We start from the raw sequence: 27,579 nt of genomic DNA, 5'->3' as shown, positions 1-27,579 counted from the left end.
GCAGCGGCTTGAGGCCGGGCCCCGGCGCTGCCCGTCGTCTGCCCGTCGTCCGCCACGGCGCTGGGACCGCAGCGGCACGGCGGGAGGGCGAAGGCCCGGGCCGGGCCGGGGGGGGCGTTGCTAGGGATGATGGTTGCTAGGGTCGATGGTTGCTAGGCATCCGCGAGGCGCTGCTGAGCCCCACCCCCATCGGAAGGGCAATACCGCAGTTCCGATTGGGTAAGCCCAGTCACGTGGAAGCGGACGGTGGCCGGGCCGGGCCGGAGAACGGCGCCTTAGGGGCGGGGCTAGTGAAGGGATTTCTGGCTTCTCATTGGTTCTCCCGCATCACATGGCGAAGGGCCGCTGAAGCCGCCGCGCGGGGTGGGGCGCGGATGTGGGCCGTGGCGCGGGGGCTGTGGCCGGTGCTGGGCCTGGCGCGGCGGCGGGCGGCGGGGTGGGCCATGGCCGAGGGCTCCTCTGCGGCGCGGCCGGCGCGGCGGCCCAAGGACGTGCCGCGGCACGTGTGGGCCCGCGAGCGGCGGCGGAGCGCGGGCACGGGCCTGGCGGGGCCCAACACCGTCTACGTGCAGGTGGTGGCGGCCGGGGGCCGCGACGCGGGCGCTGCCGTCTACGTCTTCTCGGAGTTTAACCGGTGAGTGTGAGAGGCCGCGGGGACGCCCCGCCTGGGCCTGGGCCGGGACCGGGGCGCCCCGTGCCCTGACACCCCTCCGCCCCCCCCTTTCTCTCAGGTATCTCTTCAACTGCGGCGAGGGCACGCAGCGGGCCATGCAGGAGCACAAGTAAGTGGGGGTGACCGGGAGGGCCACCCCGATTCTCCTCCCCGGGGCTGCATCGGTCCCTGCTGACCCCTGCCTGCCCCTTGTCTCGCCCCTCAGGCTGAAGATCTCCCACCTGGACAGCATCTTCCTCAGCCGGGTGGCCTGGGCCAACGTCGGGGGGCTGCCAGGTGAGTGGGGGAGGGGCTGGCTGGGTGCCCCGCTGGCAGCCTGGCATCGGGTCCGGCCATAGGCAGCAGTTGTCTAGGCCCCAGGCGTTGGTTTGCGAGCTGCCGGACGGGTGGTGCGGTGTGTGTGGTGCTTTTGTGTAGCTGTGGAGGAGAAAAAACGCTGTCGGGGCGGCTGGGTTACGCGTGGGGCTCTGCGGTGGTTCCAGCTGCAGTGTGGGCACTGCGACGGTGCTCGCGGACACGTGGTGGAAGAGGCGCTGCCTCCCCAGCGTGCATGGCTTCATCTTCCCCAAATCTTCTTGAGTAGAAGGCATTACCGGTTCTGTATTGTCAGCAGGGAGCTGTTCTCCAGTCAGACTAATTCGGGTTCAAAGGGACCTACAACTGTTTTTGGCTCACTCCATTCTCAAAGCAGGGTGGGGTTAGAACAGATCACTTAGGATCTTGTCCCTTAAAATTCTGGAAATCTTCAAGAAAAGAGATGAACAATTTGTTCAGGTTACCGAGTCCGAATTGGAGATGTTTTCTTTACTGGTAGCAATAGGTGACTTGCTGAAACTGCCAGAAAGCTGCAGCAAAACTGAGTCTGAGTTCAGTCCTGGCTTTCGTGGCAGTCCTGGGTGCTGAGAGGGATCTTTCTTGCGTGATCCACCAGATGTTAGCGGGGCCACGACAAAGCTGTTTCTCTGCTTTCTTTTAGGTATGATTCTCACATTAAAAGCTATGGGGCTTCAAAGATGTGTTTTCCTAGGGCCACCAAAGCTGGTAAGTAGGGCAAGCTCGCAGAAGGGAGAGCGAACCCTTCAAATGTTAAAGCTTACCTTGGAACTGGGGGAGCTGGTGTCAAAGGAGTGAACTATCCTTCAGGTGTAAAATGCTGCTCTGAGTCTGTGCCAGCCCGAAGGTTCTGTCAGAAGTGCTAGCTTTTAAAAGCAAATCTCATCAGTTACACATACGACAGCATCAGACTTCTTAAAACTGTCTTGTCAGCTTATATTCTCATAAATCATGTTTTGGGAAAAGGGTGTCCTTTGTTCCTCTGTCTGCTCTCTCCCTATTTTCTTTTAATAGAAACTTGGTCTCTGATCTCCTGCTTAATGTGACGCTTCCCAGCCTAGTGCCACGTCTAGGCTGAAAATTTCCAATCCTCAGCATTGTTTTATTTCCTTGCAATATCTGCAGTATTGATGGACGGGATGGGGAGAGTGGTTCTTTATTTTCCTTTCTCTCTCTGAATGAGTAATGCCCGCTGCAGGTGGGACAGCTGCCCAGTGCTTCCTGGCTGGCTGCTGCCCAGTTTGGGTCTGACCGGGCGTGGAGCCTTTGACTTCACTGAAAGTAGCTGCAGCTCCTGAAAGTGATGCTTGTGATTGCGCTGCTTGGATGTGACCACCTGATACACTGTCCTTTTTTCCAGCAAAACTACTTGAAAGCAATTCGTCTCTTTCCTGGACCCCTAAAAAGGATGGATTTAGGTATGTAGGTTAGTGATGTGTAGCTAATACAAACCTGTAACTTTTTGTTTCAGCTGTGGACAAAAGTTGCATTGAATAGTAACGACTTCAGGATAAATGCATCTGGTTTAGAGCCACGCAAAGAAAGTTTTAAACATTTGCTTTGATCTAATACGCTGTTCAAAGCCATCACAGGAAGAAAAACCGTGTTCCTAGCTCTGTTTCTGGTAGGCCGCTGCCAGTTTGTCTGACCAGTAGACTTCTCTCTGTTTTGAAGCCCTGTGAGGGCAGCTTGCTTCCAGAGACTACCAGTGAACTCACTTACTGTGGTGTCGTGGACTAACTTTGTGAACAGCGGGCTTTTAGAGCTCTGATTATTCACTGATCTTTGCAGTCGGGCAGAGAAAAGGAAGGGGGACATTCAGCAGATATTTTTTGGATTTAAATTTTTGTTGAGTATGAATCTCTTCTCATTGTTGAACTTGTTGATGCCTGTTTTTGGTCTCTTTTCAGCTGTGCAGTTGCACACAGAGCCCGAGTATAAGGACGAGACGATGACAGTCCACCAAATACCTCTTACAGGTGAGCGCGTGACGCTGTAGTCAGAGAGGAGAAGCACTTGTTCAGTAATCGTGCTTAAGGTGGTTAAAGGAGTGGCTTCTGTTTGCAAGCCTGAGTAAGGAGAGGTTTATGAATTTGCATATTTTCTTCAGGAGAAAGCTCTCTTTCAAAGAAACAAGACGTGCTGAGTCAGGGCCCTGGTTTCTTCCTTCAGGTGTGGGTGTATAGAGCGACATGTGAAACGGCACTGGATTCAGCTTGCTTAGCCAGCTGAGTTTCCTTACTGCTGGAAGCTGCCATGCTTAAATTGCAGACATAGCACTGACAGACTTCAGCAGTTTTAAGAGAATCTGAAGGACTTGGCTGACAGATGGGCCATGAAATAAGTGGCTGGAGGATGCAGTGCAAGTCAGACTTGGGGGAAGAGCTCTCTGTTCTGGTGCGGTTTAAACATGACTGTCATGGAACAGGGGATGCTGCTCGTGCTTTTCTTACCTGTCCTTTTTGACTGAGTGGTCTTTCTCTGGTTTTATTGGATTTGGGACAGGAAAACCACTAGCTGCTGAAAGTCCACTGCCTCAGAGTCCTGGAGCATCAACCCAAGGTGGAAATAGCCCCAAGGGGGACACAGAGCCTGGATCCCCAAGAGCTGCCCAGCAAAGCTTGGAGGAGGGCAAGGAAAAAAAAAGCCCAAAGAAAACAGGTGATAAAAATGGAATGATCTTTTTAACTTTAATGAAATAAAGCCAAATCAAGGGCATGCATTTGTCTTCCAAGCTGTTTGCTCTCTGGATGCGAGGTCTCTAGAGAAGCTCAGCTGAAGCAGGATGAATTATGGTACTTTAAAAGTTGACACAGAACAAAAAAGACTTAGAAATTGGATGTGATTCCTACTTGGAGTGCGAGTAGTCCCCATAGCAGTTTGCCTCTGCCTGGAGTGGGTGCTCCAGCGTTTGTAGTTTAATTACGAGTGAACGTTGGGGTTGATTGTATTTTTTCAGTCTTGGGCTTTATTTTGGTTTCTTGCAGCTGAAACGTGGGCTCCCTGACCTCAGGTGCTTGTAACATCTGGCTGCTGGGCTCTGAGTTGGTTGGGTGCTGTTGTTCCTGTTACTGCTTTAGCAAACATCGATATATTTTGGCTTTAAGAAAAATGATGGTGATGATTCTGAGTAGTTTTGCTTTCCTTTACAGGTGATGAACAGAAGTGTACCAGCAAGCATCCTGATCTGGTGATGGCTTTCCTTTGTAAGGTAAGCTTGGACACAAAGATCTCTAAATGGATATAGAATAGAATAGAATATTTCAGTTGGAAGGGACCTACAACGATCATCTGGTCCCAACTGTCTGACCACTTCGGGGCTGATCAAAAGTTAAAGCATATTATTAAGGGCATTTTCCAAACACCTCTTAAATGCTGACAGACTCTGGGCATCAACTGCCTCTCCAGGAAGCCTGTTCCAGGGTTTGGCCACCCCCTCTGTAGAGAAATGCTCCCTGATGTCATTAGGACATTTCATCTCGCTAAATAGGTTTAACTTGAGATAGCGTTTTCAAGCAGCACTTTGATGTTCTTTTGTGATTCTACTCTCCAAACTCTGATTCTACTCTGACTCTCGGTCAGAGTAACTGTAACATGAGTAGGAATGTGTAAAAACTAGACATTTTTATAGAAGTGTTCTCTATAGAGCAGCCAACTAAGAGTATATGGGTTCCATTCTTGCTTAATGCTTATAGTAGAGAAGTCTGTCCCGCTCACTTGGCTGCAGATGGGAGCAAGAAGCAGCAGTGTGATCTTGGAAACCAGAACGTCTAATAAAAGCTTTTTGGGGGTAAATTCAACTAGTGGCTGTGGTACTGAAAAGAAAAAAATCTCTTGGCTTGTGGGGAAACACTTAAACTGGAAGTATGCGGATCTTGTTTCCTGGCCTTTATTATTTGGCTGATAATTCTGTTTAACTCTTTTCAGATTCACCCAAAGAAGGGAAAATTCCTAGCAGCTAAAGCACAGGAGATGGGCCTGCCAGTGTGAGTACAAGATCCCAGCCTGGAGGATGGGGCAGCACCAGGCACGTTGATGCTGGCAAGCTAAATATTTCTATGGCCTTGTTTTCAGGGGGACTCCAGCCATTCTTCCCATAATTACAGCTCTCAAAAATGGGGAGAGCATCACTTTTGAAGGCAGAGAGGTAAGGTGTATCTATGTTGTCTGCTGTGGCTTTGCCATCCTCCCTCCTTCACTGGGCTCACAGGATGACAATCTTTTTACGCAGAATTTTTTGCCTGTCGATAGGTGTTGGGACGGTTGTGTTGCAGTTTTCTTAACACTCGTTCTTGAGGCAGGGATGAGTGATGGTTGTCTGCCTGTTCCCTCTCATCCCTGCTAAGAGGCTGGTGTGGGTTTTACTGGTTTTGAGCTTTGAGTGGCTACTTTGGGTTAGTGACTGGTCTCTGTTCCAGCCCCAAGTTGTTGCTGAATGTGGGGAGCGTGTCTGGGGCTGTTGCTCTTGGGACATGATTAGGGAAATATGCTTTGTAATGAATTTGTGAGTATGGCTGTATGTCTCCTATTTGTCAGAGCTTCTTCATCCCTCCCTTCCCAAAGCTGATTCAGGTCTAGGAGTGAACTAGTGGAGATAATCCCTGTATGTTTTAAATCTGGGGCGCGAATACCTGCGTAGCTGTTGCTCCCTCCATACTCCCTCTGCACCTCTTAGACCAAAAGAAGTTCAATGGTTCCTGTGTGCAGGGTCTCAATCTCTCAAAGACTGGTCTGAAGCAAGAGGCAGAGCCAACTCTGGCTGTGTCCCAGGTGATCTGTAAGTGAAGATCCTAACCTGGGGGCTGTGATTGACACATCCTTGCGTTGCAAGAATTTCACAAAGTCTTTTTTTTTCCTTTACGTAAGCTTTTACTACTGTCTGAATCTGCTGTGGGAACCTAGAAGCTACTAAAATTCCCTTCCTTGCATTGGGTTGTGTTTTGCTCTGAGCGCGGGATTGGGATTTGTTGTCACACAGCAAAATGTGAACTGGTGTAATGAGAGCAGAAAGGGAACGCGAACAGGTTTGCTGAGCATCGAGAGAGCGTGTGTGGAGCTGCCCGCTGGGGCTGGCGGGCAGAGCAGCTGCCCAGCGTCAGACACAGTGGTGCAAGAAGGGCTGTGGGGGGGGCTTTATTGTGGTGTGACCGTTGTGTACCTGCCTGCAGCTCTTTCCCGAAGAACTGTGCACCCCTGCTGATCCTGGCCCGGTGTTCATTGTGCTGGAGTGTCCTCACGAGGGCTTTGTGGATGCCGTCTGTGAAAATGAGACTTTCCGAAGGTAGCAGGGCTGCATGACCTGGCGTGTTTGGGGGAAAGACATCTTTGCTGAGCTTTGCCAAAGAGAAGTTCTTCTATTCAGGATGTGTCTGTTCCTGTGGCTGTCTCAGCCCTTTGGCACTGTTAAGGAGCCAGAGATGCGAGAAAGGACTGGTGGTGCATTTTGAGCCTTCTCAGAAAGGCAGACCTGTGCAGGACCCAGGGCTGTAGCTGTGACCAGGCCTGTCTGCCCTCAGGGGGCTCCAGAGAAGGGAATGTGTGCAGGTGTCATGCTGGGGAGCAATGGAGAGACTGCCGCTGCCATGCATAGTGGAAGTCTGGACTGCATGTAATGTCTCTGCAGGGCTTGTGCAGGAGCATGTTGAGCTTCTGGAAGGCTTTGCCTTGGAGGAGAGGAACTCCTCTGGGTGGGAGGGTGGAGACTTCAGCAAATGGTGGGCTTGAGCCTTGTACCCTGTGGAGCCTGGAGCTCCTGAGCTGTGCTCTTAAAATCTGTCTTCTGCCCGCTATGAGATGAGGCATCTCTGGTAGTACCAAGATGGGAGTGGGAGGGGATGCTGAGGGATGGAGGACTGAAGCTGAGGTGTTCTTTCTGCATTTGAATGTGCCCCAGGTACCAGGAAGGGCTTCCTGAGAACCAGGTGGCCTTGGTTATTCATATGACCCCAGAGTCAGTGCTCCGAGACATCCGCTACCAGCAATGGATGGAAAGGTATGTGGTCTTCTATTTGGTTTCACGTCACTGTTGGGCAGCAGTGTGTTCTTATGGTACAGATGTTTTTCCCGGAGTAGAAATAGCTGTTGGGTGGCAGCAGGGCTCTGCTGGCTCAGATGACGTTTTAGCTTATGGCTCAGACGTGCACATTTGCCCAGCTCTAACCTGAGACTGAAGCTCTTGTGTGTTTTATTGTCCTCTTACAGGTTCGGTCCTGGAACTCAGCACTTGGTGCTCAATGAGAACTCCTCCGCTGTGCACAACGCACGCAGCTACAAGATCCAAACCCAACTGAACCTTATCCACCCTGAGATCTTCCCTCTGCTCACCACCTACCAGAGCAAGGTAGGCAAGGTCCTCTTCCCTGCCTAACTCAACACCTGAGCAAAGAATGTGTTCGATGTCACTCTCCTCTGCAGGAAGAGGAGGCTGTGTGCAGCGTGCCCGTTGTGCGAGGAGAATGCCTCTTGAAATACCACTTCAGACCCCAGCAGGAGTGGCAGAGGTCAGCAGGAGTCTTGGGCTTCCTGGTTTTTGGGTGTTGGCTTGAAACAGTTTTTCAGTGTGAGTCTGTGCTGGGGGAGGACAGGGTGTAGGCGGCTTCTGCAGATTCTTACTGGAGGCCATGCTGGGGTAGCTGCTAAGCCATCGACTGTGTCCTACACCTTGCCTGAGACTTTTTCAGGGACGGGGACATGGATGAGTCTGAAAACACCACCTGGCCAGTGGTTTGGAGTGTTGTTTCTGTCTCTCGCTCTTGTAGCCTCACGTGCTGCTCTGTCCTTTGCTTTGACCTCACATGTTGTGTACCCAGCCGTGGCTGTGGCAGAGCAGATGGTGGCACGGAAAGACTTTTTGGGGAGCGTGGTGAAAGTCGTATCAGCCTTTCTGGGTCTTTAAATGGTATCAGAGCTGAAAGCCCCAGGTGGTTTAACAGTTGCAGATTTCTCCATTTGCTTTGTGGCAAATAGGTGAAGCTGCTTAATGATGATCTTAAGGGCAGGGCACCACGTGGTGCAAGGGGATATCAGCTGCCATGGGTCAAATTTCTGGCTCTGTTGGGCAGAGTAGGAGGATCCGGATGCCAAGAAGGGCTTAAGTTTCTCTTCTTAAGGTGTCTGAAGTACTGCTTGTGCTCCCATAAGGGACGTGTGTCCTGGTCTTGTATGCTTTTGAGTGGTGCCTGGCACCTTTTTGGGTGGTTGTGCTTCTTCCAGAAGTCTCCGTGCTGCCTTACAGTGCCCTCTAGTGCCTGGCAGCTCTCTGGAGCCGCACAGCGCAGGGCTGTGTAGTGCTTCTTCAGGAGCTTCTCCAGTTTGGTGGAATGGTTATTTCTGTGGTGTGGCTCAGCCCAACCAGGCCTTTTTGGCACACACCACACTCGTGGATGTATCTTCCCTCACACCTCAAAATGGAACTTGGAGTGAGTGTTTGACTCTGTTGTAAGGCTCTTTTGGCACAGTTATTTGGCACTTTGCTCTGAAAGTGGTATCTTTCCAGTTCCTAACCTGCCCTATTCTGATACATGGCTTGTTCTTTCAGAGATGCTGTGACTGTCTGTGATCACGATGCGTTTGTAAGTGAAGCCTTGGATCTCCCTGACTTCCAGACTCGTGTGAAGGAGTGCAAAGAGAGCCTGTCTGCTGTGCCAGGTAAGGACCAGTGACTTCTCTTGGATCAGTGTGATGGGAAGCAGGAGCTCTTGGTGACCCTCTGCTTTAGAGCCCAGACAAAGTTGCGAACACGCAGATTTCCTGCTGCCTGAGAGTTGCTTTTAGTCTTCCTGGAGCAGTGCAGGGGACAGGCTTAGCGCAAACTGAGTTGGCTTGTTTCAGTTGGATTTACGCAGTTTTGTGCTTCTGGTTTTCTAGAGCTGCTGGGTGTGGGGATGGGGTGCTGTTGGGGACAATTAGAGACAAAGCACCCGTGTATCATTTCTCTCAATGGACCAGAGCTCTGCTCATGGTGAATGTGCTGTCCCTGTGTCTGGGAGAAGCCTGTTCTAGAACCAGCTCCCTGCAGGGCTCTCTCCTCTGAGTTTCAGTTGTCCTGGTGGCAGTGGGGTTTTCATGGTACAACACGGCACCGCTCGCTCACTGTCTGCATCCTGATTCCAGGGAGAGTCAGGGGACTGCAGAACAGGAGTCAGGTCCCTCTTGAACAGTGGTCAGGTCCCTCTCATTGCCAGCTCTGTCATGAGCAATGAGCAGACTCCATGTTGGTCTGCCTTTGGACATGCAGTTGTGCGTTATGATGTTCTCTTGGTGGGGCTCGTTCTGTCTTCCCGTGTAAGCCTTGCTGCTGCAGGAAAGCCAGAGGCTCAGGGAGGCAAAACTGAACATGCTGGACATGTAGGCACTGGAGTTACTGGGCTCTTCAACTAGGTGGTGTCTGACTGGGCAGTGTGTAGATAAAATTTACCTGCAAATCCTTGTTGTCTGTTTTCTCCAGGAAATGTGGATGCTTATCCTGAAATTGTGTTCTTGGGAACGGGATCTGCAATTCCAATGAAAATTCGAAACGTCAGTTCCACACTGATAAATACCAGGTAAATCTTGATGTCACGCATTCTGCTTGAAGAGGCTCAGTGTCTTGGCAGGTGGTTTCCCAGGGCCTCTTTTGCCCAGTGTGTTGGTGATACGAGGAGAGTGTCCCTGTTGTGGAGTCTGTAGGATTTCAGTTTCGGGCACCTCTCTCTTTGGATGGGGAAGATTTGAGCACCACCTCTAAAGCCAAACATTTAGAATCATAGAATGGTTTGGGTTGGAAGGGACCTTAAAGACCATCCAGTGCCACCCCCTGCCCTGGGCAGGGACACCTCCCACCAGACCAGGTTGCTCAAAGCCCCCTCCAACCTGGCCTTGAACCCCTCCAGGGATGGGGCAGCCACAGCTTCTCTGGGCAACCTGGGCCAGGCTCTCACCACCCTCACAGCAAAGAAGTTCTTCCCCAGATCTCAGCTCAGTCTCTCTTCTTTCAGTGTCAAACCGTTCCCCCTCATCCTATGGCTCCCCTCCCTCATCCAGAGTCCCTCCCCATCTTTCCTGGAGCCCCTTTAGGGACTGGAAGGGGCTCTAAGGTCTCCGTGGAGCCTTCTCTTCTCCAGGCTGAACCCCCCCAACTCTCTCATCCTGTCCTCACAGCAGAGGGGCTCCAGCCCTCCCAGCATCTCTCTGGCCTCCTCTGGCCCTGCTCCAAGAGGTCCATGTCCATTTAATGTCTTCATTCATTTTACCGTCTGCCCCAAGGGTGTGTTCAGCATCAACACGAGACCAGAATGAGCTATGCAGACAGAACAGTCTCCCTAAAGCTTTGGCTAGTAGGACTGGAGTAGCATTCAGAGGTGTAGAGCACTGAGAGCTCTCTGCCTTTCAACCCAGAAGATCCTCTTCCCTAAACGGGCCCTGGTCAGAGCTTGTACAGTGGCCGCTAAATGTCTTTGTCACTCGTCTTGCCAGCTCTACCCGATCCCTGCTCCTGGACTGTGGAGAAGGAACATTTGGACAGCTCTGTCGCCACTATGGAGAGCAAGTTGACCAAGTGCTGTGTAACATAGTAGCTGTGTTTGTGTCTCACATGCACACAGATCATCACTCGGTAGGTTGAGTGTGTTGGAAGAAGGGGTTCTGTGCAGGTGTGCTCTGCTCTTTGGGGTTCGGGTGTAGCTGCAGCTGATGACTGGGCTGCCCTGCTGTTTGGGCTGCGCTTCCCCTTTGCGTTCCCCGGCCACCACTGAATCTGTCTGTTTCTAATCCCCTCTCCCTTCCTGTTAGGGGTCTTGCAGACTTGCTGCGATCATCCAGAGTTGTAACTTTTTGCAGTGTCCAACCCAGCTTCCTTCAGTGCTTTGCAATAAATAGTAACAGAAGGACCAGTTGGTCTGGGCCTGATCGGGGCAGGCTGGTTGCTGTCTGCTGTCTTGTGTCCAGAAGCTGCACCAGGTCTGAGATGTTCGGCAGAGACTCTCTGCTCCCTGCCCTTCTCTTGGGAGCAGACACAGCAGCACTGGGAAGGGCTGAGGGCCTTGTGTTGTGGGCTGCTGGCCACCAGCTTGGGGGCATAAGCAGTGAGGGTGTTACAGCAGCTCAGCCAGTCGGAGTTACTGGAAAAGCAGTAATTGTGTATCTCTGACTATAGGTTTTCCAAAAACAGCTTGCTGAGCTGCGGTAGCGCTGTTGCCACTTGGCACCCCGGATGTTTGACTGTGCTGTCCTGTTTATTCCCTTTGCAGGGCTTGGTGAACATCCTGATGGAGAGGCGGAGAGCTTTTGTAAGTGGTGCTGTTTCACTGCTCCTGAGCTTGTCTTGGAGTGAGGGGAGGGGAACTTCTGAGTAGTAGAAAAGCACTATTATTTCCCTGAGTGTTTCTTCTCTCTGATTCGGTGTGTACCTGGTACCAACTGAGGGGGTTTTTCCCCTCACCTTTGCTTTTCCAGGCAGCCCTTGGTCAGGCTTTCAGCCCTCTGTTTCTGGTAGCGCCTGAACAGATCATGCCTTGGCTACACGAGTACCACAACCACTGTGAAGAGATTCTCGGAGACATCAAGTGAGTGTTCGCTGTGGTATGTGGAGAAATGTCCTTGCTGGGTCCTTATTTGAGGCAAACTACCGTCGTCCATTCCTCACACCCCTTCGTTGAAGGCAACTCTGTCTCCTTCCACTGCGTGTAGAATTAGGACGTGCAGTTTGCAAAGGGGGAGATAAGGTTTGTTACCTGGTTGTGCTACTTAGAGGCTTACATGCAGGCTTTCCTTTTCTTTGGGAAAGGGCAGTTGGGCAAGTCTCTTGGAAGAGAGAGTATTTGACAGCGGGGAAGAAGTTGTTGGATGAATTACTGGGACACTGGATGGTGAAAGCAGGGGGAAAACAGATGGGGGCACAAAAATGTCTTGTTTGCGAGGCTCTGAACTGAGAAGGAGAAATTGGCTGCTTGAAGGATAAGATCAGGTTTTATCTTGTACCTGCCCTTAGTTCTCTCTTCTCCCCTCTCTCACAGAATGATTCCTTCCCAGTCTCTCGTGAAAGGCTGTGAGAACATCAGACCTAAAGCTAAATGGTTTGTCAGCTCCTTGTTAGAGAGCTATGACTTGGCTGAGGTAAGCTTAGGAGCTGGCAGGGCCAGTTGCTGTGGGGGGCGAGAGGGACCTGAGGTCTAACACTTACATCCTTGTTCAGTTTCAGACTTGTGAAGTCCAGCACTGTAAAAACGCTTTTGCGTGCTCAATGGTCCATAAATCTGGCTGGAAAGTAGTCTATTCTGGTGACACAATGCCCTGCATGGCCTTGGTACAAATGGGTAGGTGACAAAAACCCTTTGCTTGAAGAATTTCTTGGAGAAAGGTCTTGAACTGTTAATATCTGAAGCAGCCCCCCCAAACCCTTGTGCTATGTCTGGGACACAGTGAGGGACTGAGGGGGGAAGTGAGAGTTCGTGCAGGCGGTTGGACTAGTCTATATTCAGCCAAAGGCTGAATATATAATTATTTACCCAGGGAAGAACGCTACCCTGCTGATCCATGAAGCAACGCTGGAAGACGGTATGGAAAAAGAAGCAATAGAGAAGACGCACAGGTGGGGGTTGTGCTGCTGTGTGTTGCTGTTACGAAGGTGAAGATGCAGAGCTAGGCTTTGGCCTTGGAGCTGGTGGTGAAGGACCCAAGTCCTGTAGATGGTTCTGGTGTGCGCAGAGCTCTTCAGCACTAAAAATGGTGTGTTGCTCATTGCACCAGCCCTGTAACTCTCGCAGCTCCCCTGAACGTCCCCAAAGAAGGATGGGGAAAGCTTTTTAAACAGACAGTAGGAACTCTACAAATAGACCAGCCCAGAGGAAAGGTCCTCTGCTTGATTGCACTTCAGGACTGAGCTCAGGAGGTAGGAGAGCAATTGTACCTGCCCCCCAGCTCACTGCCAGTTCAAACTGAGCGCTGCAGCCAGCGGCACTGAGTGCTGCCCCCAGCAAAACTAAGGGGACCTGAGAGCAGCTTCTTGGAATTACATGTGAGTTACAGTGCAAGAGCCGGATTTGCTGGCACCCCTGGGACAAGTATTTGAATAAGCCCCTGTCCCCAGTTTGTGGAGCTCCTAACTGTAGAGCTCCAAGTAATTACAGCTGCTTTCCTGCCCTCAGAGTCGTTGGGAAGTCAAGAGACTTGGGTGCCAGAGGAAGGGGTGCCAGGGCCAGCCTGCGAGGAGCAGGGATACCTTGTCCCCAGCCGGAGTCGGGCAGTACAGAGTGCTGGCTGTTGGTGTGATGTGAGCTCAGATGCAGAGCAGCCTGCCCTGGCCAGCGCTAGCCAGCCGGTCTGTGACCAGGGCCATGTTCCTGTTCCTTTTGCAGCACAACCTCCCAGGCTATTCAGACTGGGATGAAGATGAACGCGGAGTTCATCATGCTCAATCACTTCAGTCAGAGATACGCCAAGATCCCGCTGTTCAGTGAAGACTTCAGCGAGAAGGTTGGGATTGCGTTTGATCATATGAGGGTGAGTTGGGAGCTTTGATCCAGACCGTGGGATAGGTTTCACTGTTACTTTGGGATGGCTGCTCATGAATTAAATTCTCCATTTGTAATGCTGTACTGATACACTATCTCCTGACGAGCAGCCTCCTCTGAAACAGCTCCTTTTGCTGCTGGCAGCAGACACCACCAACGTGGTGAATGGGTGGCACAGAGTGAGACAGGGGCCAATGGCCCTCAGGAACAGAAGTCCACTTTTAGCACACTGGGTACTTGCCTCATGTCACCTCAATTCTGTGCACGCTACTCCCAGCTGAAAACCTAGTTTTGCTTCAATTCCCATTCCCGTCTTAATTGGTGACATGCAAAAGACAGGAGCCAAAAGCTGCTGCCATCGGATTGAAGGTAGTGATAGCAGCTCACTAATCAATCGGAGCTTGTGCAGTGTCCACATCATTTCTTGTAAATGTAAAGAAAATATAAATAACTTGGCATATGGGTTCTGTGTAGGGCTGGAAATGAAGACCTGGCAGCTGTGGCTCGTCGGGCAGGGCTGTGCTGCGCTGGGTGCTGCACAGAGGATGAGGCAGGTCCTGCCACCTGAACAGGGACAGAGGGGGAAGAAGGAAAACAAAGAGCAATTCTCACGCAGGTGCTCCTGTGTCTGATGTGTTTCAGGTCCGTTTTGGTGACTTCCCGACTATCCCGAAGCTGATCCCGCCTCTGAAGGCTTTGTTTGCGGATGACATTGTAGAAATGGAGGAGCGGAAGGAAAAAAGGGAGATGCGCCTACTGAAGGAGACTTCTGTAGTCTTGGACAAACTGGCTGGTGGGGAGAACAAGGAAGCGTCGTGCCAGAAACGGAAACAAACCAAGAACCATCAGGAACTATCAAACAAGAAGCTTAAAACAGTGAACTGAAAGAAGCAAGGCTGAGAAAGCTCTGCTCTGCAAGAGGTGCCTTGCTCTGGGCAGGCCCTGGGAGCGCACAGTGCTGGGGGCTGCCCGTGGGCACCGTGGAAGAAGGGGGTGGCCTCAGCGTCTGGGGCTGCTTGGCCATCGGTGGGGCTCCGTGGGCTGAAGCTCCCACACGTGCTGTCAGCAGCGTCAGGCTTGGGGCGACAGTATCTGCCCGTACCCTTCCTGCTCCTGGGTCTCGCCAGTCCCTGTGTCATTTTTCTTTTAGCCAAAAGTTCTCTCCCAACTATTTTAGTTTTTGGTTTTATGGTAGAAGCTATTGATAGTGCAATAGCAGCAGCGGTGACCTTTGCAAGAGATCGGATTTGAGGGGCCGTGGATTCACCAGAATAAGGTGGGCAGGTCTCTGGGTCACGAGGAATGTACCCAGGTATCAGAACCCAGCTCATGGGAGGAAACTTCACAATAAAATGGGACACAATTATTAGGTTAACTTAGGGAAGCGAATGCTGCTGTGTTCCCATTTTATTTTGTTTTCTCAGCTGATTATTTTTTTTCATAAGATCAGTTTTCCAAAAACTTCAGAATCTGAATAAACCACTCAACATCTTCCAGGAGGCTGTGTTTTGTCTAGATGGCTAATGAGGACTCGGTGAGGGAGCAGAGACACCCGAATCGCTCCAGAGAATGACCTCGGTTGGCTGTTTCTGCGTTACAGCACTGGTGTAAAGACCAAGATCTTGCTCTGTTCTGCTTGCGTTTGCTGCCAGCAAAATCATACCTGCCTCTGCCACCCTGCACCCAGGAGTTTCACTTCTCTCCCTTCAAGTTGGTAACAAGCTGGGGTGGCTTTTGAATGGCTCCGGAAGAGACAGCTGAGAGTTTCCTCGAGCAGATCCCAGTCCTGGATGCAGGGGAGGGGAGAGCTGGCAAAGCTGGCTGTGGTGAAGACGAGTGTTTTCAAGGCTTTCTGGGGGTCAGCTCTGCTTCTTCCCTTACCCCTACGGCAACTGAGCCTGTTGGTATCCAGGAGCTCCTTTTCGGAGGGCAAAGGCACTGGGCTCCTAAATGATACCCATACGTATTAAAGGTTTAAAATTTCATTTTTAAAGTGATGGAAGATGAAGACACAAACTGGCAGCAAAGCATCTTTTGTCGATTTAGCTGTGCTTTAGTATTACGCTGGTCTGAAGGGGGCACTGGGTCACCAATACAGCTGGGCTTTTGGGAACAGCAGGGGCTGGGCGAGTGCTGGTTGTTGCGCAGGTGTGAACAGGTCTCGGTGGGCAGGGGTAGAGATGCGGGAGGAGAAGCAGCCCCGACCTGCACAGCGCCCTCTGCTTCTGTTCATAGAACTGAAGAAGGGTCTTTTATTTAGAAAACAATGAAACTGGGATTTACTTTTTTTTTTTTTTTATGAATGCCCAGATATTAATAAAGTGCAAATGCGCTAGCGTTAAGAGACCATGGCACACGCCTCCGGCGCCGGGTGGCCGATGCGAGTGTGGTGAGGGCGGGGATGTTGACCCAGGCCCAGGCTCCCGGGGAAGGAGCCCGGGCTGAGGCCGGCGCTGGGTCCCGCCCTCGGCTCCTCGGGGTCCCCCGGGCAACGGCGGCTCCTCCCCGCAAACACCGGCGGGATGGAGGAGGAGGAGGAGGCGGCGGCGGGGCGGCTGTGGCGGTGCGCGGCGCGGGGCCTGGGGCTGCCGGCGGGGCGCGGGGCCGCGGCGGGGCCGCCGCCGCTGCTGCGGCAGTTCCTGAGGGGCGCGGCGGGGCCGGCGCTGCTGGCCTGGCGCGGCCCCGCCGGGGAGATGGCGCTGGGGCCGCCCCCGCCGCCCGCAGCCGCCCGCCACAAGGCCCTCTTCTTCCTCCGGCCCCCCGGCCCCGGGGGGGTGCTCTGCGGGGACCTGCCCGCCGATGCCCTGCGGCACTTCGCCGCCCTCGTGGAGGAGGTAAGGCCCGGGCGGCCCCCGAGGCGGTGGCCCTGGGAGGCCGTGGCGCTGGACGCTCGCCGTGGGGGAGCCCTGGCACCAACAGGACCGGGCCCCTCGCACATGGTGGCGGGGGGACGCCCGACCCTGCACACAGGCTCCTTGGCCCCCACCCTGTCTCTGCTGATACGTTGCTACACTTAACTCTGCCCTTCGCCTTCCTGGCCCGCCGGGGCCTTTAGAATTCATTTAAACCTCCTAAGTCCTGGTCCAGCACCAGCCCTGGGCCTGTCCAGTGGTGTGGTCTGCGTGGGACTGATTGTGTTATGGAGTCACAGAGTGGTAGGTGCTGGAAGGGACATCTTGAGGTCATCTGGTCCAGCCAGATCGAGCAGGACCACCTGGAGCTGGTTGCCCAGGGCTGTGCCCAGAGAGCTTTTAAGTATCTTCAAGGATGGAGACTCCACAGCGTCCCTGAGCAAGACGTACCCCTTCTCAGTCACCCTCGCAGTGAAAAAGTGTTTCCTGATGTTCAGAAGGAGCCTCCTGTAGTTCAGTGCCTGGTTACCTCTGATGGGCTGATGTTTTCCCAAAGGGATCTTCAAGAGGTTCCAGTGCTTTCTCTTCCCCGAACCGGACGGTGTTGTCCTGATTTATTTCTGATGGCCCCTGCAGAAGTCCCAACAGTGAGGCTCTAACGGAAAAGTAGAAGAGCTGCTTGATTTGAGCAGCAGATTGATGCTGTTGGTATATTGAGATGGTGGTCAATAGACGGGATTCCCAAGAGCAGGCTGCCAGACTGGTTATCTTGGTTTGGTGGGGTAACACGTTCTGTACATGGGGAGCTTTTGTTTTGAGGTGTCTGATGAGCCCTGTAGTGCTGGTAAGTGCACAGACAGCCTTTTTTGTCTGGTGGCTTTGTGAGGGATGGCAGGTAGCATATGACAGGCATTGCAGACACCATCTGCTGCAGGAGGGTTTTGAGGCTTCAACGGATCCTGGTTTTGGCTGCCTTCAGCAGTTGGGTTGTGCATCCTGAGCGCGGGTTTGCAGGCTTTTCTCTCACCCTCTGCAGACAGACACAGCCTGTCCGTGGGGAGCAGATCATCCCGCTTTCCTCCCAAAATTCACTTCAGGGAAAACAGGCTGGCGGTGCTGGGTCAGGGAGCATGGGCTGGGTCTGTCCAAATGTGGAAAAGTCTTGAATTTCCTGAGGCTGGGGATGTGCGTTGCTCTGCCCTCTGCAAGAGCACTTCTCGCAGAGTCTTTCATCAGAAGTTTTTAGGACACTTAGAAGAATTCGTCCAGTGAAGGAAATAGTTTGTGTCAAACTTTCCGTGGGTCGCTCAGGACATCAGGAACAGGCACACCGAGCCGTGTCTGTGCTCAGTGAGGAAGTGCAGATGAGCTTCAGGGCACTGCTGGGGCCACCTTGTCCACTTGTCGCTGTCGTCTTGTGGTGGCTGAGGGGAGCTCACCTCTGCTCTGTGGAGCTGGGGGTTCATCCCGAGTCCAATTATTGTTTTCACAATCGAAAAGAAAAGGAGCAGCTATCATTTGATCGGGTACCACACCGCTGGCGTTAGCAGTCCGCACGAGTTAAGTAACAGAGACAAACCTTGCTAATACCGTAGCTGAGACTGTTGAAGGTGAATTTGGTAACACGAAGGGCTGTTGTTTGTCACCAGGGGCAACCTGGCTTTGTCAGGCTGTTGCCACAGGCTGGTCCCAGAGCGGAGGCAGCCCGGGGTAGGTGGCAGACACCGTGTTGCTGTTGCAGCTCAAACAAGCCAAAAGCAGCTCAGGTCCAGGCAAGCCCAGCCCAGCCTGGAGACCCCGTGCCACCGGGTCAGCGCAAACCCTGGGGGGCTTTCACCGATAATGACAAATCATATTTAGTGGGCTGCAACTTCAAGAAATAACCTAAAGAGTGGCTGTGCTCAAGACCTGCAGTACAGTTGGGATGGGGACCTAGGTGACCCTCACCAACAGTAGACCCCAGGAGGTACCAGAAGACCTTCCTTTTCAGCACACCGGGGGTTGCCATCGAGGGACAGCCTGGGGGTTCAGCCCAGCCCTGCTGGTCCTGGAAAGCTGCCTGAAGGCCATGCCCCCGCCTGCTGGCAGTGAGATGGGGAGCGAGCACCAGGAGGTGTCCTGAGGGCAAGGGGACAAGAGCCTGCGGACCTGTCTCCAGTTGCGGGTTTGAGAGGCTGAGGATGGGGCTGCTCACTTCATCTGCTGGTTTGCACCCCTCTCATCTCCTTGGATTCAGGGGAGAAGGTGTACTAGAATACACAGTGGGCCTGTAGAGATGCCCGTTTGTTGTCATCTGCCCTGATTTCACACAGGCAGGGAACTGCTGGGGACAGCAATGAATACGGGTCTCCAGGCTCAGCCGAGCAAGGACCTCAGAGCCTGGTGGCCTGTCTGTCTCCTGCAGCACTTCTTTCTCTGTTCCTCTTTCATGGTTCCTGCTACAGGTGATTGTGCCCATCCTGACAAACCAGAAGAACCATCAGGGCTGGCCACAAGTGGTGTCACAAGACATTATACGTCACGTCCACAACCTAAAAAGTACTGTTTTCATGGTTGTTGGCCAAGTGAAGGGCAAGACCTTGCTGCCTCTTCCAGCTGGCTCGGAGGGAATTGAGGACATTGATCTGGAAAATGAGAAATTGTGAGTACTACCTCTTGCTCTCCATGGGTTTTTCTCCTGCTGATGCAAGGTCTATGTCTTCCGGGAATCCTCCCCCCAGATCACGGTGACTTTTCTTGCTCTCTCTCATCTGCTGTTCATCAGGCTGCCAAGATGTGTTTTGCTCTACCTGCTCTCCAGTTTACGGGCTCTGTCTTTGGGGACTGAGTGACAGCACAGGCAGGAAAAACTCAGGAAGTGCAAAGGTGTTGTGGGTGCCCAGAGAAGGAACAAACTGCTTGGATCATTGAGAAGAACAAACTCTGCAGATAAAACCTCCTGTTTTCCTGGCACTCCGAATGGGAAGGCAGGATTCTCTCTTTTTCTGGCTTCTCTCCGCCAAAGCTTGATCCCAAAATGCACCGTTTCACTGTTAAATGACTTGCTCGTTAGTGATTCACGCTGCCTGCTTGGTCAGGACTCTTCTGCCTCCCTTTAAAACCAGATTTATCATGCAAAGGTACAGGAAAAAACACCTGCAACTTCCTGGAAGTTTAGGAACTGTTCATGGTCCGATAAAGAGATCTGGAACCTGTTGTATTTGTCCTCCTGGAGAAGTGGGGTGGCTTCGCAGACACCCATTGCCTTTCCTTGTGTTTCTCTTCAAGAAGTAAATGAATGACTTCGATAATTTCAGTTCTTTCCGTTCCTGGTAGCTGTCATGATTCTGAAGTTCACTTACAGTCCTTGAGGGACAATCCACAGGAAAGCCACCCCAGATTTTCTGGCTATCTTGTAATCATAGAATAGAAACATGGAATTATTTAGGTTGGAAAAGACCCTTAAGATCATTGAGTCTAACTGTAAACCCAGCACTGCCAACTCCACCACTAACCCATGTCCCTCAGCACCACATCTACATGTCTTTTAAATACCTCCAGGGATGGTGACTCCGCCACTGCCCTGGGAAACCTGTTCCAAGGCTTGACAACCGTTTTGGGGAAGAAATTTTTCTCAATATCCATCCTAAACCTCCCCTGGTACAACTTGAGCCATTTCCTCTTGTCCCATCGCCTGTTCCTTGGGAGAAGAGACCGACCCCCCCTGGCTACACCCTCCTTTCAGGGAGTTGTAGACAGCGAGAAGGTCTCCCCTCAGCCTCCTTTTCTCCAGGCTGAACACCCCCAGCTCCCTCAGCCTCTCCTCACAGGACTTGTGCTCCAGACCCCTCACCAGCTCCGTTGCCCTTCTCTGGACCCACTCCAGCCCCTCAATGTCTTTTTTTGTGGTGAGGGGCCCAAAACTGGACCCAGCACTGGAGGTGGGGCCTCCCCAGTGCCCAGTACATGGGGACGGTCACTGCCCCAGTCCTGCTGGCCACACTATTGCTGATACAGGCCAGGATGCTGTTGGCCTTCTTGGCCACCTGGGCATGCTGTTGGCTCATACTCAGCTGGCTGTTGACCAACGCCCCCAGGTCCTTTTCCACCAGGCAGTTCCAGCCACTCTGCCCCCAGCCTGGAGCGTCCATGGGATTGGTGTGATGCAAGTGCAGGACCCGGCACTTGTCCCTGTTGAACATCACACCGTTGGACTTGGGCTATCGATCCAGCATGTCCAGACCCCTCTGTAGAGCCTTCTACCCTCCAGCAGATCAACACTCCTGCCCAACTTGGTGTCATCTGCAGACTTACTGAGGGTGCACACGATCCCCTCATCCAGGTCGCTGGGCAGCCATGAAAGGCTGACCCCCATGTGCAGCCCGTCTGTCTCCTGCCAGATCTCCAGCAGCTGAGGAATCCCTGTCCTTTGCTCGCCACCAGGCCTGGCAGGGTGCTCACATTGCAGTTGGGGGAACTTCCACCCTGGTCCTCCCAGGAAGCCAGGCTAGTGCCTGAGGGTGGAAGGAGTTTGGCTGTGGCAGTGCTGTGAGCCTGGCCCAGTCCAAAACCACCGCGTCTGGAAGGGGGAGATGCATTTGCACATCGTCACGTCTGTGTGCTCAGCGGGCAGTGGGGTGACCTGGCCTCAACGTGCCGGCCCACTTTGTGTAGTTTCTCTCCGAATTAAGCGAGTTAATGACTGTGGGGAGATAGAATAGGTTCAGGGAGAACAGTAGCGGGGAGAGAACCTTGCTGGAGGAATGGCTCTCCAGGCCAGACCCTGAGCCCTAATGGATCTGATGCAACAGTGACTCCCTCTGCAGAGAGGTGGCAACTGGCTCTTCATTTCCACCGTTCGTTTTATGAACAATGTGTTGCCCTCACTGCTGCAAAGCTTCATCCATTTTCTCCGGGGTGTAATTCCTATATTGAAACAATGGCAAAATATTGTGGGTTTTGATTGTTTTGTGGTTTTGAAACGTGAATCTAGACTGTAATCTGTAAAGCCCAGCTGCCCACGGGGTCATTTGAAGTAGATCCAACTGAGCAATACACGTCAGCCAGGGGAAAGCGAAGTTAACTGGGTGGTGTGTTTCTGCAGCCTGCAGCTGATAGATAAATCCCTTGTACACGCCACGGAGTCAGCCATCATAGACTGGAGCCACCAGATCCAGAGAGCGCTGGGGAAAGAGTCTTCAGAGCCTCTCCTGCAAGGCAGCAACCCCAACCCGAAGGTGGAACTGGAGTTCTGGAGGAACAGGTACCGCAGGTGTCCTGGCCAGGGTGTGGTGGTCGCTGGCGCTGGGTTTTGGGGGCGGGAGAGCACTGGTGACAGACGGAGCTGCTGCTTCTGTGAGCTGAGAAGAGCTGGCTGCCTGCGGTTCATGTGCGGAAAGACTTGTACTAAGGCAAGGTGCTTCTGCACATAAAACAATCATGGTCTGCAAAGCGTCTGGGAGGTCACTGGAAGCTGGCTGTGGTTTAACTTAGCCCCACCACAGGGGCTACACCCTGAGGAAAGTTTTTTGGAAATGCCCTTTCTGTCACTGTTCACTAGGAACCAGCCACAGGAGTCAGAGCTGATGGACACCTTCTGTAGGGCTTTCTGGAAACGGTGGCCCTCAGCTGGCTGCTGTTCTTCTGTCAGTGCCAGAGGGGGTTTAGATGCTCAAGAGCCAGGGAGTGGAATTTCATCCTGCCCTTTGAAAACCTTTGTGCCGTGTTGGTTCGAGCTGACTCAGGGCAAAGCCCTGCCTGCTGGAGAGCTGTGGCTAACACCTGCAGAAACACCTGATGGCTTCTTCCAGCAGTGTCCTGCTGGCAGCAGAGCTGCTGTCATGCTGAACCCTAGAACAGTCTGTCAGATTTGTCCCTGCCTCCTGCTTCCTCCTGTTTCCTTTCGCTCTTGGGACTCAGCCCGTGCATAGCTGGAGGAAATCCTGACTCAGACCCAGTGGAAGTGGATGGTGTCCCCCACAGCTGATGCTGCCCCAGCGTGGGCTTGTAACGTGTCTTGGTTGCTGTAGGTGTGATGACCTGGAATGCATTTACGACCAGCTGAGAACAAGGAAGGTCAGGAACATGATGGAGCTACTGGAGAGAGTGGAGAGCAGCTACGTCCCAGCCTTCAAAACTATGCTCATGGATGTTGAGGCAGGTGAGATGCTGGGGCACCTTCACCGTAGTGCTGACTTCTGGCCTTTGTTTGTAGCCTGGTGTTACTGATTTCAAGCCCAATGTGGCTGTAATGGCACTGGTCATTCGGAGTTTGCTGTGACCATGAGGACTGCAACCTTGTTTCTGGCCCTCTCTCTGGTTCATGGAGTGAAACTGGGCTCCTTTGTGCTTGATCTGGTGCTTTTGTTTCCAGGCTGGGACCAGTTTGCCAGACCCTTCCCAAAGGGGAGGGTGAGTGACTGTGGGAGTTCACTCTACTGTAATAAAGCATTTGCTTTAACCCAGCAGGACTCACCCCAAGTTTCAGCAGCTTCTCTGGTGTCAGTCTGCAGGAATGGGGGTTTGGGATGACGGGGCAGATCTCGTAGCTCACTGAAACTGCTCTGTTGGATTGTTGTTTCCCAGGCTTTGGCCACTGCAGCCTGAACCTCCTTGCTAAAGGAACAGCAGGTTGCACTTTAGGATGGGGACCTTTGAGCGTGAGGATTTCAAGGCCTTTGCTGAAAGCAGGCAGGTGTTGTCACCCATGTCACACGAGAGGAAAGCGGGGTCCCTGCAGTTGGTCACAAGTCCGGGTAGAGCTCCACACCCTGTGTTGCAGCAGCCCAGTGGGGAGCTCTGGGTTGTGAGCGTGATGCATGGGGAGCACGGCCTCCTGTCCCTCATCTCTGTCCACGTCCAAGTCTTTGTCCAGTAAAGTCCTCGCAGGGTGACAATGTCTCGCCAGCCCAGCTGACCTGCAGAGAGCAAATCTGCATGTCCCCATGTCTACGAGGGCTCTCCGTGCTCCCCTTGTGGGGTGATGGTGGCTGGAGACCCCAGGCTGATGGCCAGTGGGGCGGGTGACCTGTAGGTGGTGGTGTGCGCCAGCACATCTGCCTGCTCCTCTCCCTGATTTTTTCAGCCTGGCACTGTGCAGTAAGACAAGAGAGCTTGGAGCAAAAAAAATGACAAGATTGCATTTCCTACTTTCAGGAATTAAGGGCTTTTTTTTTTTTTTCATTCACAAGAAGAATTATAAGGAAGGATGATTTTTTTGCCTGCAGCTGAAGCAAAATTCTACCTTAAAAATGTAGCTCTCTTGAATCAAGCATCATCATCTTTTCTGGTGGACTTTGCTGCGGGGAGTTCAGTCCAGCCAAAGGAAACGCTGCAAATTCCCCTCTGTAGTGAAAACAGCACAGTCCTGCTGCTCCCTCCCCTGTGACCGACCCTCCTTGTCCACCTTCAACCCAGCTGCTCCCTGGCAAGACAAAACCATTCAGGCTTTGCTGGCTATGGACATGCTGACAGATAACGCTGTTCTTCACCCTTTCACGTGGCAGCAGTTAATCTATTAAGGATCTGTGTCACAGTGTGCAATTTATACGGGCTAGAGAAACACCCTTTAATACAAGGACCCAAGAGTTCATTGTCAGACTAATTAGTGCTTTAAGAGTCTAATCAAAATACAACAAAGACTTGGTTTTAATCTGGTTATAGCAATGCTAACCGTAATTGGATAATATGGACTATAATTGTTAATTTCCATTGCAACACAGTTCAGATTTGTATGCACCTGCTTTTGAGTCTGTGCCCCACTCCCTGGTGTTGTGCCCTCCCCACCGCTGTGCTGCTGGGGCTGTTTTTCTGTTTTGTTTGCTGGGAGGGCGATTTTGATAGTGGGAGTTTCTTCTTCCTTGGTCTTTGCTTTTGGGGATTATTTTTATATGCATTCAAGCACTTCTGTTGCTTCTGTTCTTGTTGATCCACAGGTTTAGTCGCACAACAATCGCCTGGTTTTGTTAATACTTGCACCCTGGGATAATTCTTTAGGGTAAAACCACACAGAGGTACAAAGCAAAGCTAAAGCTTTCAACTGGTCAGACATTTGTCACCTTGCAGTTGACAGGTTTGCTGTTGCAGCCAAGATAAGTGGGACCAGGGTCACCTGCCCACTGGGCAAGGGGCTGCTAGAACCAAACCTGAGCTAAAATGAGCTCGGGCAAAGACCTGTGACACTGTAGTGTGTGATACTCTATAGCCTGTGATACTGTATAGCCTGTGATGCTCTATAGTGTGTGATGCTCTATAGCCTGTGATACTCTATAGCCTGTGATACTCGGTAGTGTGTGATGCTCTATAGTGTGTGATGCTCTATAGTGTGTGATGCTCTATAGCCTGTGATACTCTATAGTGTGTGATGCTCTATAGTGTGTGATGCTCTATAGCCTGTGATACTCGGTAGTGTGTGATGCTCTATAGCCTGTGATACTCTATAGCATGTGATGCTCTATAGTGTGTGATGCTCTATAGCCTGTGATACTCTATAGCATGTGATGCTCTATAGTGTGTGATGCTCTATAGCCTGTGATACTCTATAGCATGTGATGCTCTATAGCGTGTGATGCTCTATAGCCTGTGATACTCTATAGCATGTGATGCTCTATAGCCTGTGATACTCTATAGCGTGTGATACTCTATAGCATGTGATGCTCTATAGCATGTGATGCTCTATAGTGTGTGATGCTCTATAGCCTGTGATACTCTATAGCATGTGATGCTCTATAGCATGTGATGCTCTATAGTGTGTGATGCTCTATAGCCTGTGATACTCTATAGCATGTGATGCTCTATAGCGTGTGATGCTCTATAGCCTGTGATACTCTATAGCATGTGATGCTCTATAGCCTGTGATGCTCTATAGTGTGTGATGCTCTATAGCATGTGATGCTCTATAGTGTGTGATGCTCTATAGCCTGTGATACTCTATAGCATGTGATGCTCTATAGCATGTGATGCTCTATAGTGTGTGATGCTCTATAGCGTGTGATGCTCTATAGCCTGCGATACTCTATAGCGTGTGATGCTCTATAGCCTGTGATGCTCTATAGCGTGTGATGCTCTATAGCCTGTGATACTCTATAGCCTGTGATACTCTACAGTGTGCGACACTCTATAGCCAGGCCTGTAGCCTGCTGGTAGTGATGGCAGCACTCTATTTTCAGTGCTGTCAGGCACATTCCCAACAGCTCATTTAGCAGTTGTCAACTCAGCCTCTGCCCAAAGCCCTGTCCCTGTCCCTTGCCATCATGTCAGGTTATTTCCTGCTCTGGTCACTGCCGTGGGTGAGCAGTGTTCAAGGATGAGCAATCCTCAGCACACAGGCAGGTGAGTGTGCTTTGTGCTCCTCAGGACTGTGTTTTCCCAGGCACCTTTCCATCCAGCTCACGACCCAGCGCACCACAGCTTGGTGAATCTTACTGCTTCTCCCATCTCTCCACACAGCTTTGGCCGAAGCTCGGGACATTCATCTGCACCTGACACCCCTCAAGCGCCACTTGGAGGACATCGAGAGGGTTGAGTTCAGCGAGGTGAAGCCTTTCCTGCCCCCCCTGCTCCACGTGGTGTGTTTGATCTGGGTCACCTCCAAGCACTACAGCGTGCCCGTGCGGATAGTAGTGCTGCTCCAAGAAATCTGCAACCTTCTCATTCAGCAGGTGCGTGGCCATGATGCCTGCATTTGCCAAGGGAAGGCTTTTAATGAAAACTCCCTTTGGCCTCCTTTCCCCCAACATTAAGTGAGTCTTAACTTGAGAGGTAGGTTCAAACATGTTCAATGCAAGAAGTCACCGTTTTCTGTGATGGCAGAAGTGACCTCTCAGATGTGATTTTTTTCCCTTCTAGGCCCTGGTGTACCTGTCTCCAGAAGACCTTCTGAAAGGGGAGATGGAAGAGAGCCTGGGCAAGGTGCAACTGGTGATCGGCATCCTGAACGTGTTCAAAGAGGCGTTTGAGGAGAGAAGGGAAAAACTGCACACATACTATGAACCAGGCCAAGAAGTGAGGGAGTGGACCTTCCGTGCCACAATGGTGTTTGTGAGGCTGGACAGCTTCCTGAAGAGACTGGAGATGGTGGAGGTGAGACTCCGGTTTAAAAAACATTGCAAGCCTTCAGGAGAGCTCTGTAGCCATGAGCTCACTTGCTGGCATCTTCCCATCCTGTAGCTTCACCTGATGCCAGGGGGTTGGGTAGCTCTCTTTGCTGTTGGGTCTCCTGTTAGAGCAAAGCCAGGGCCTTGTTTTACTGTGTCCTGCTCAGTGTATGTATAAGCCTTGCAGTTGTGTCCTTCTGGTCAGGGTGTAGGTGTGTCTTTTTGCTCCCAAGAGCCCTGTTGGGGCAAGAGAATGGGGATTACTGGGGGCTGTGGTTTGCCCAGCTGTAATAAAGCAATGCAATCTCCTACTCCTGTTGCCATCAAAGAAACCCTTGAGCTGGGTCCTGCCTGACTTGAAGGGGCCACACACTCTCCTGGAGGCTGGGCAGCACTTGGCTGTGCCACATGGGCTTGGGGTGGGGCAGGGACACGTTCCTCACCAGGTCATCCCATCACACCCTAACAGTCTGTCCAGCTGGGGTGTCCCTGTTTGCTGAGGCTTGTCACTGTGGGGTGGTCACCTGAGGCAGGGACATCTGGTGTCATCCCTCAGCCCAGCATGGCCGAGGGCTCCGCCAGCTGGAGGGGGCGTTACTCTGCAGAGAGCAGGTCTGAGTGTCCCCTGCATGCGAGGGCTCTCTGTGCTGTCCTTGTTGGGTGGCCGTGGCTGGAGACCACAGGCTGACAGCTGCTGTGGGACCTGTTCTGCAGACGCTGTGTGGACCTGTTCTCTCTCAGCTGTTAACAGCACACCTTTGTTTGCTGTCCACACACTTCCAAAGTGAATCTCCGTTTATTGTTACCACGTTCCTGGCGTGTAGGCTGGGATGTGCGGTGCACAAACTGCCAGTGTTTGCCTATCCAAAGGAAGGTCTGGCTTGTTTTACTCCTTCTCTTGTTCTCTGCAGCGAGACAGAAGGTTTTACTGGTTTAAATACGCTGTATATCTTTATTAATTCTTTAGTTAACTGCATTGAAAACCATCATGACTGGTGTCTATCTTAAAATTATTCCTAGTGGTGGTTTCCAGTAGGGTTTGGTGTGCAGCAAACCAGATCATGTAGTGTAGACAGGAGTATAAGTAGACACAAGAGGAACTGCAGGTCATCATGAGAACAATATGAGTGACAGTAATTATGCAGTGTCACTCTGCAAAG

The 27,579-nt window shown here is 52.1% G+C and overlaps 2 protein-coding genes across 2 annotated transcripts in view; both read left to right on the top strand.

Moving 5' to 3' along the window:
* The first annotated feature begins 374 nt into the window (after positions 1–374).
* Positions 375–14,992, top strand: ELAC2 (elaC ribonuclease Z 2). Its single transcript, XM_074160046.1, has 24 exons — positions 375–634; positions 732–782; positions 879–949; positions 1,650–1,714; positions 2,367–2,424; positions 2,917–2,985; positions 3,512–3,667; positions 4,159–4,217; positions 4,934–4,992; positions 5,081–5,153; positions 6,175–6,287; positions 6,900–6,998; positions 7,208–7,346; positions 7,421–7,506; positions 8,544–8,653; positions 9,453–9,549; positions 10,460–10,598; positions 11,233–11,271; positions 11,438–11,547; positions 11,998–12,097; positions 12,177–12,297; positions 12,494–12,572; positions 13,339–13,483; positions 14,137–14,992. Exons 1-24 carry the CDS (start codon positions 375–377, stop codon positions 14,377–14,379), a joined length of 2,541 nt encoding a protein of 846 aa, XP_074016147.1. The 3' UTR covers positions 14,380–14,992.
* A 1,024-nt stretch (positions 14,993–16,016) lies between these two features.
* Positions 16,017–27,579, top strand: part of DNAH9 (dynein axonemal heavy chain 9) — a 228,924-nt gene continuing 217,361 nt past the window's right edge. Inside the window, exons 1-6 of the mRNA XM_074160192.1 lie at positions 16,017–16,328; positions 18,791–18,987; positions 21,430–21,588; positions 22,355–22,485; positions 25,773–25,984; positions 26,172–26,405. Coding sequence (XP_074016293.1) covers positions 16,017–16,328; positions 18,791–18,987; positions 21,430–21,588; positions 22,355–22,485; positions 25,773–25,984; positions 26,172–26,405 — 1,245 coding nt within the window. The remainder of the gene's footprint in view (positions 16,329–18,790; positions 18,988–21,429; positions 21,589–22,354; positions 22,486–25,772; positions 25,985–26,171; positions 26,406–27,579) is intronic.

Source organism: Numenius arquata, chromosome 17, assembly GCF_964106895.1.
Source record: "Numenius arquata chromosome 17, bNumArq3.hap1.1, whole genome shotgun sequence".
Taxonomy (NCBI): domain Eukaryota; kingdom Metazoa; phylum Chordata; class Aves; order Charadriiformes; family Scolopacidae; genus Numenius; species Numenius arquata.
Note: the sequence above shows the minus strand (reverse complement) of the source record. Positions and strands in the feature narration are given on the sequence as shown.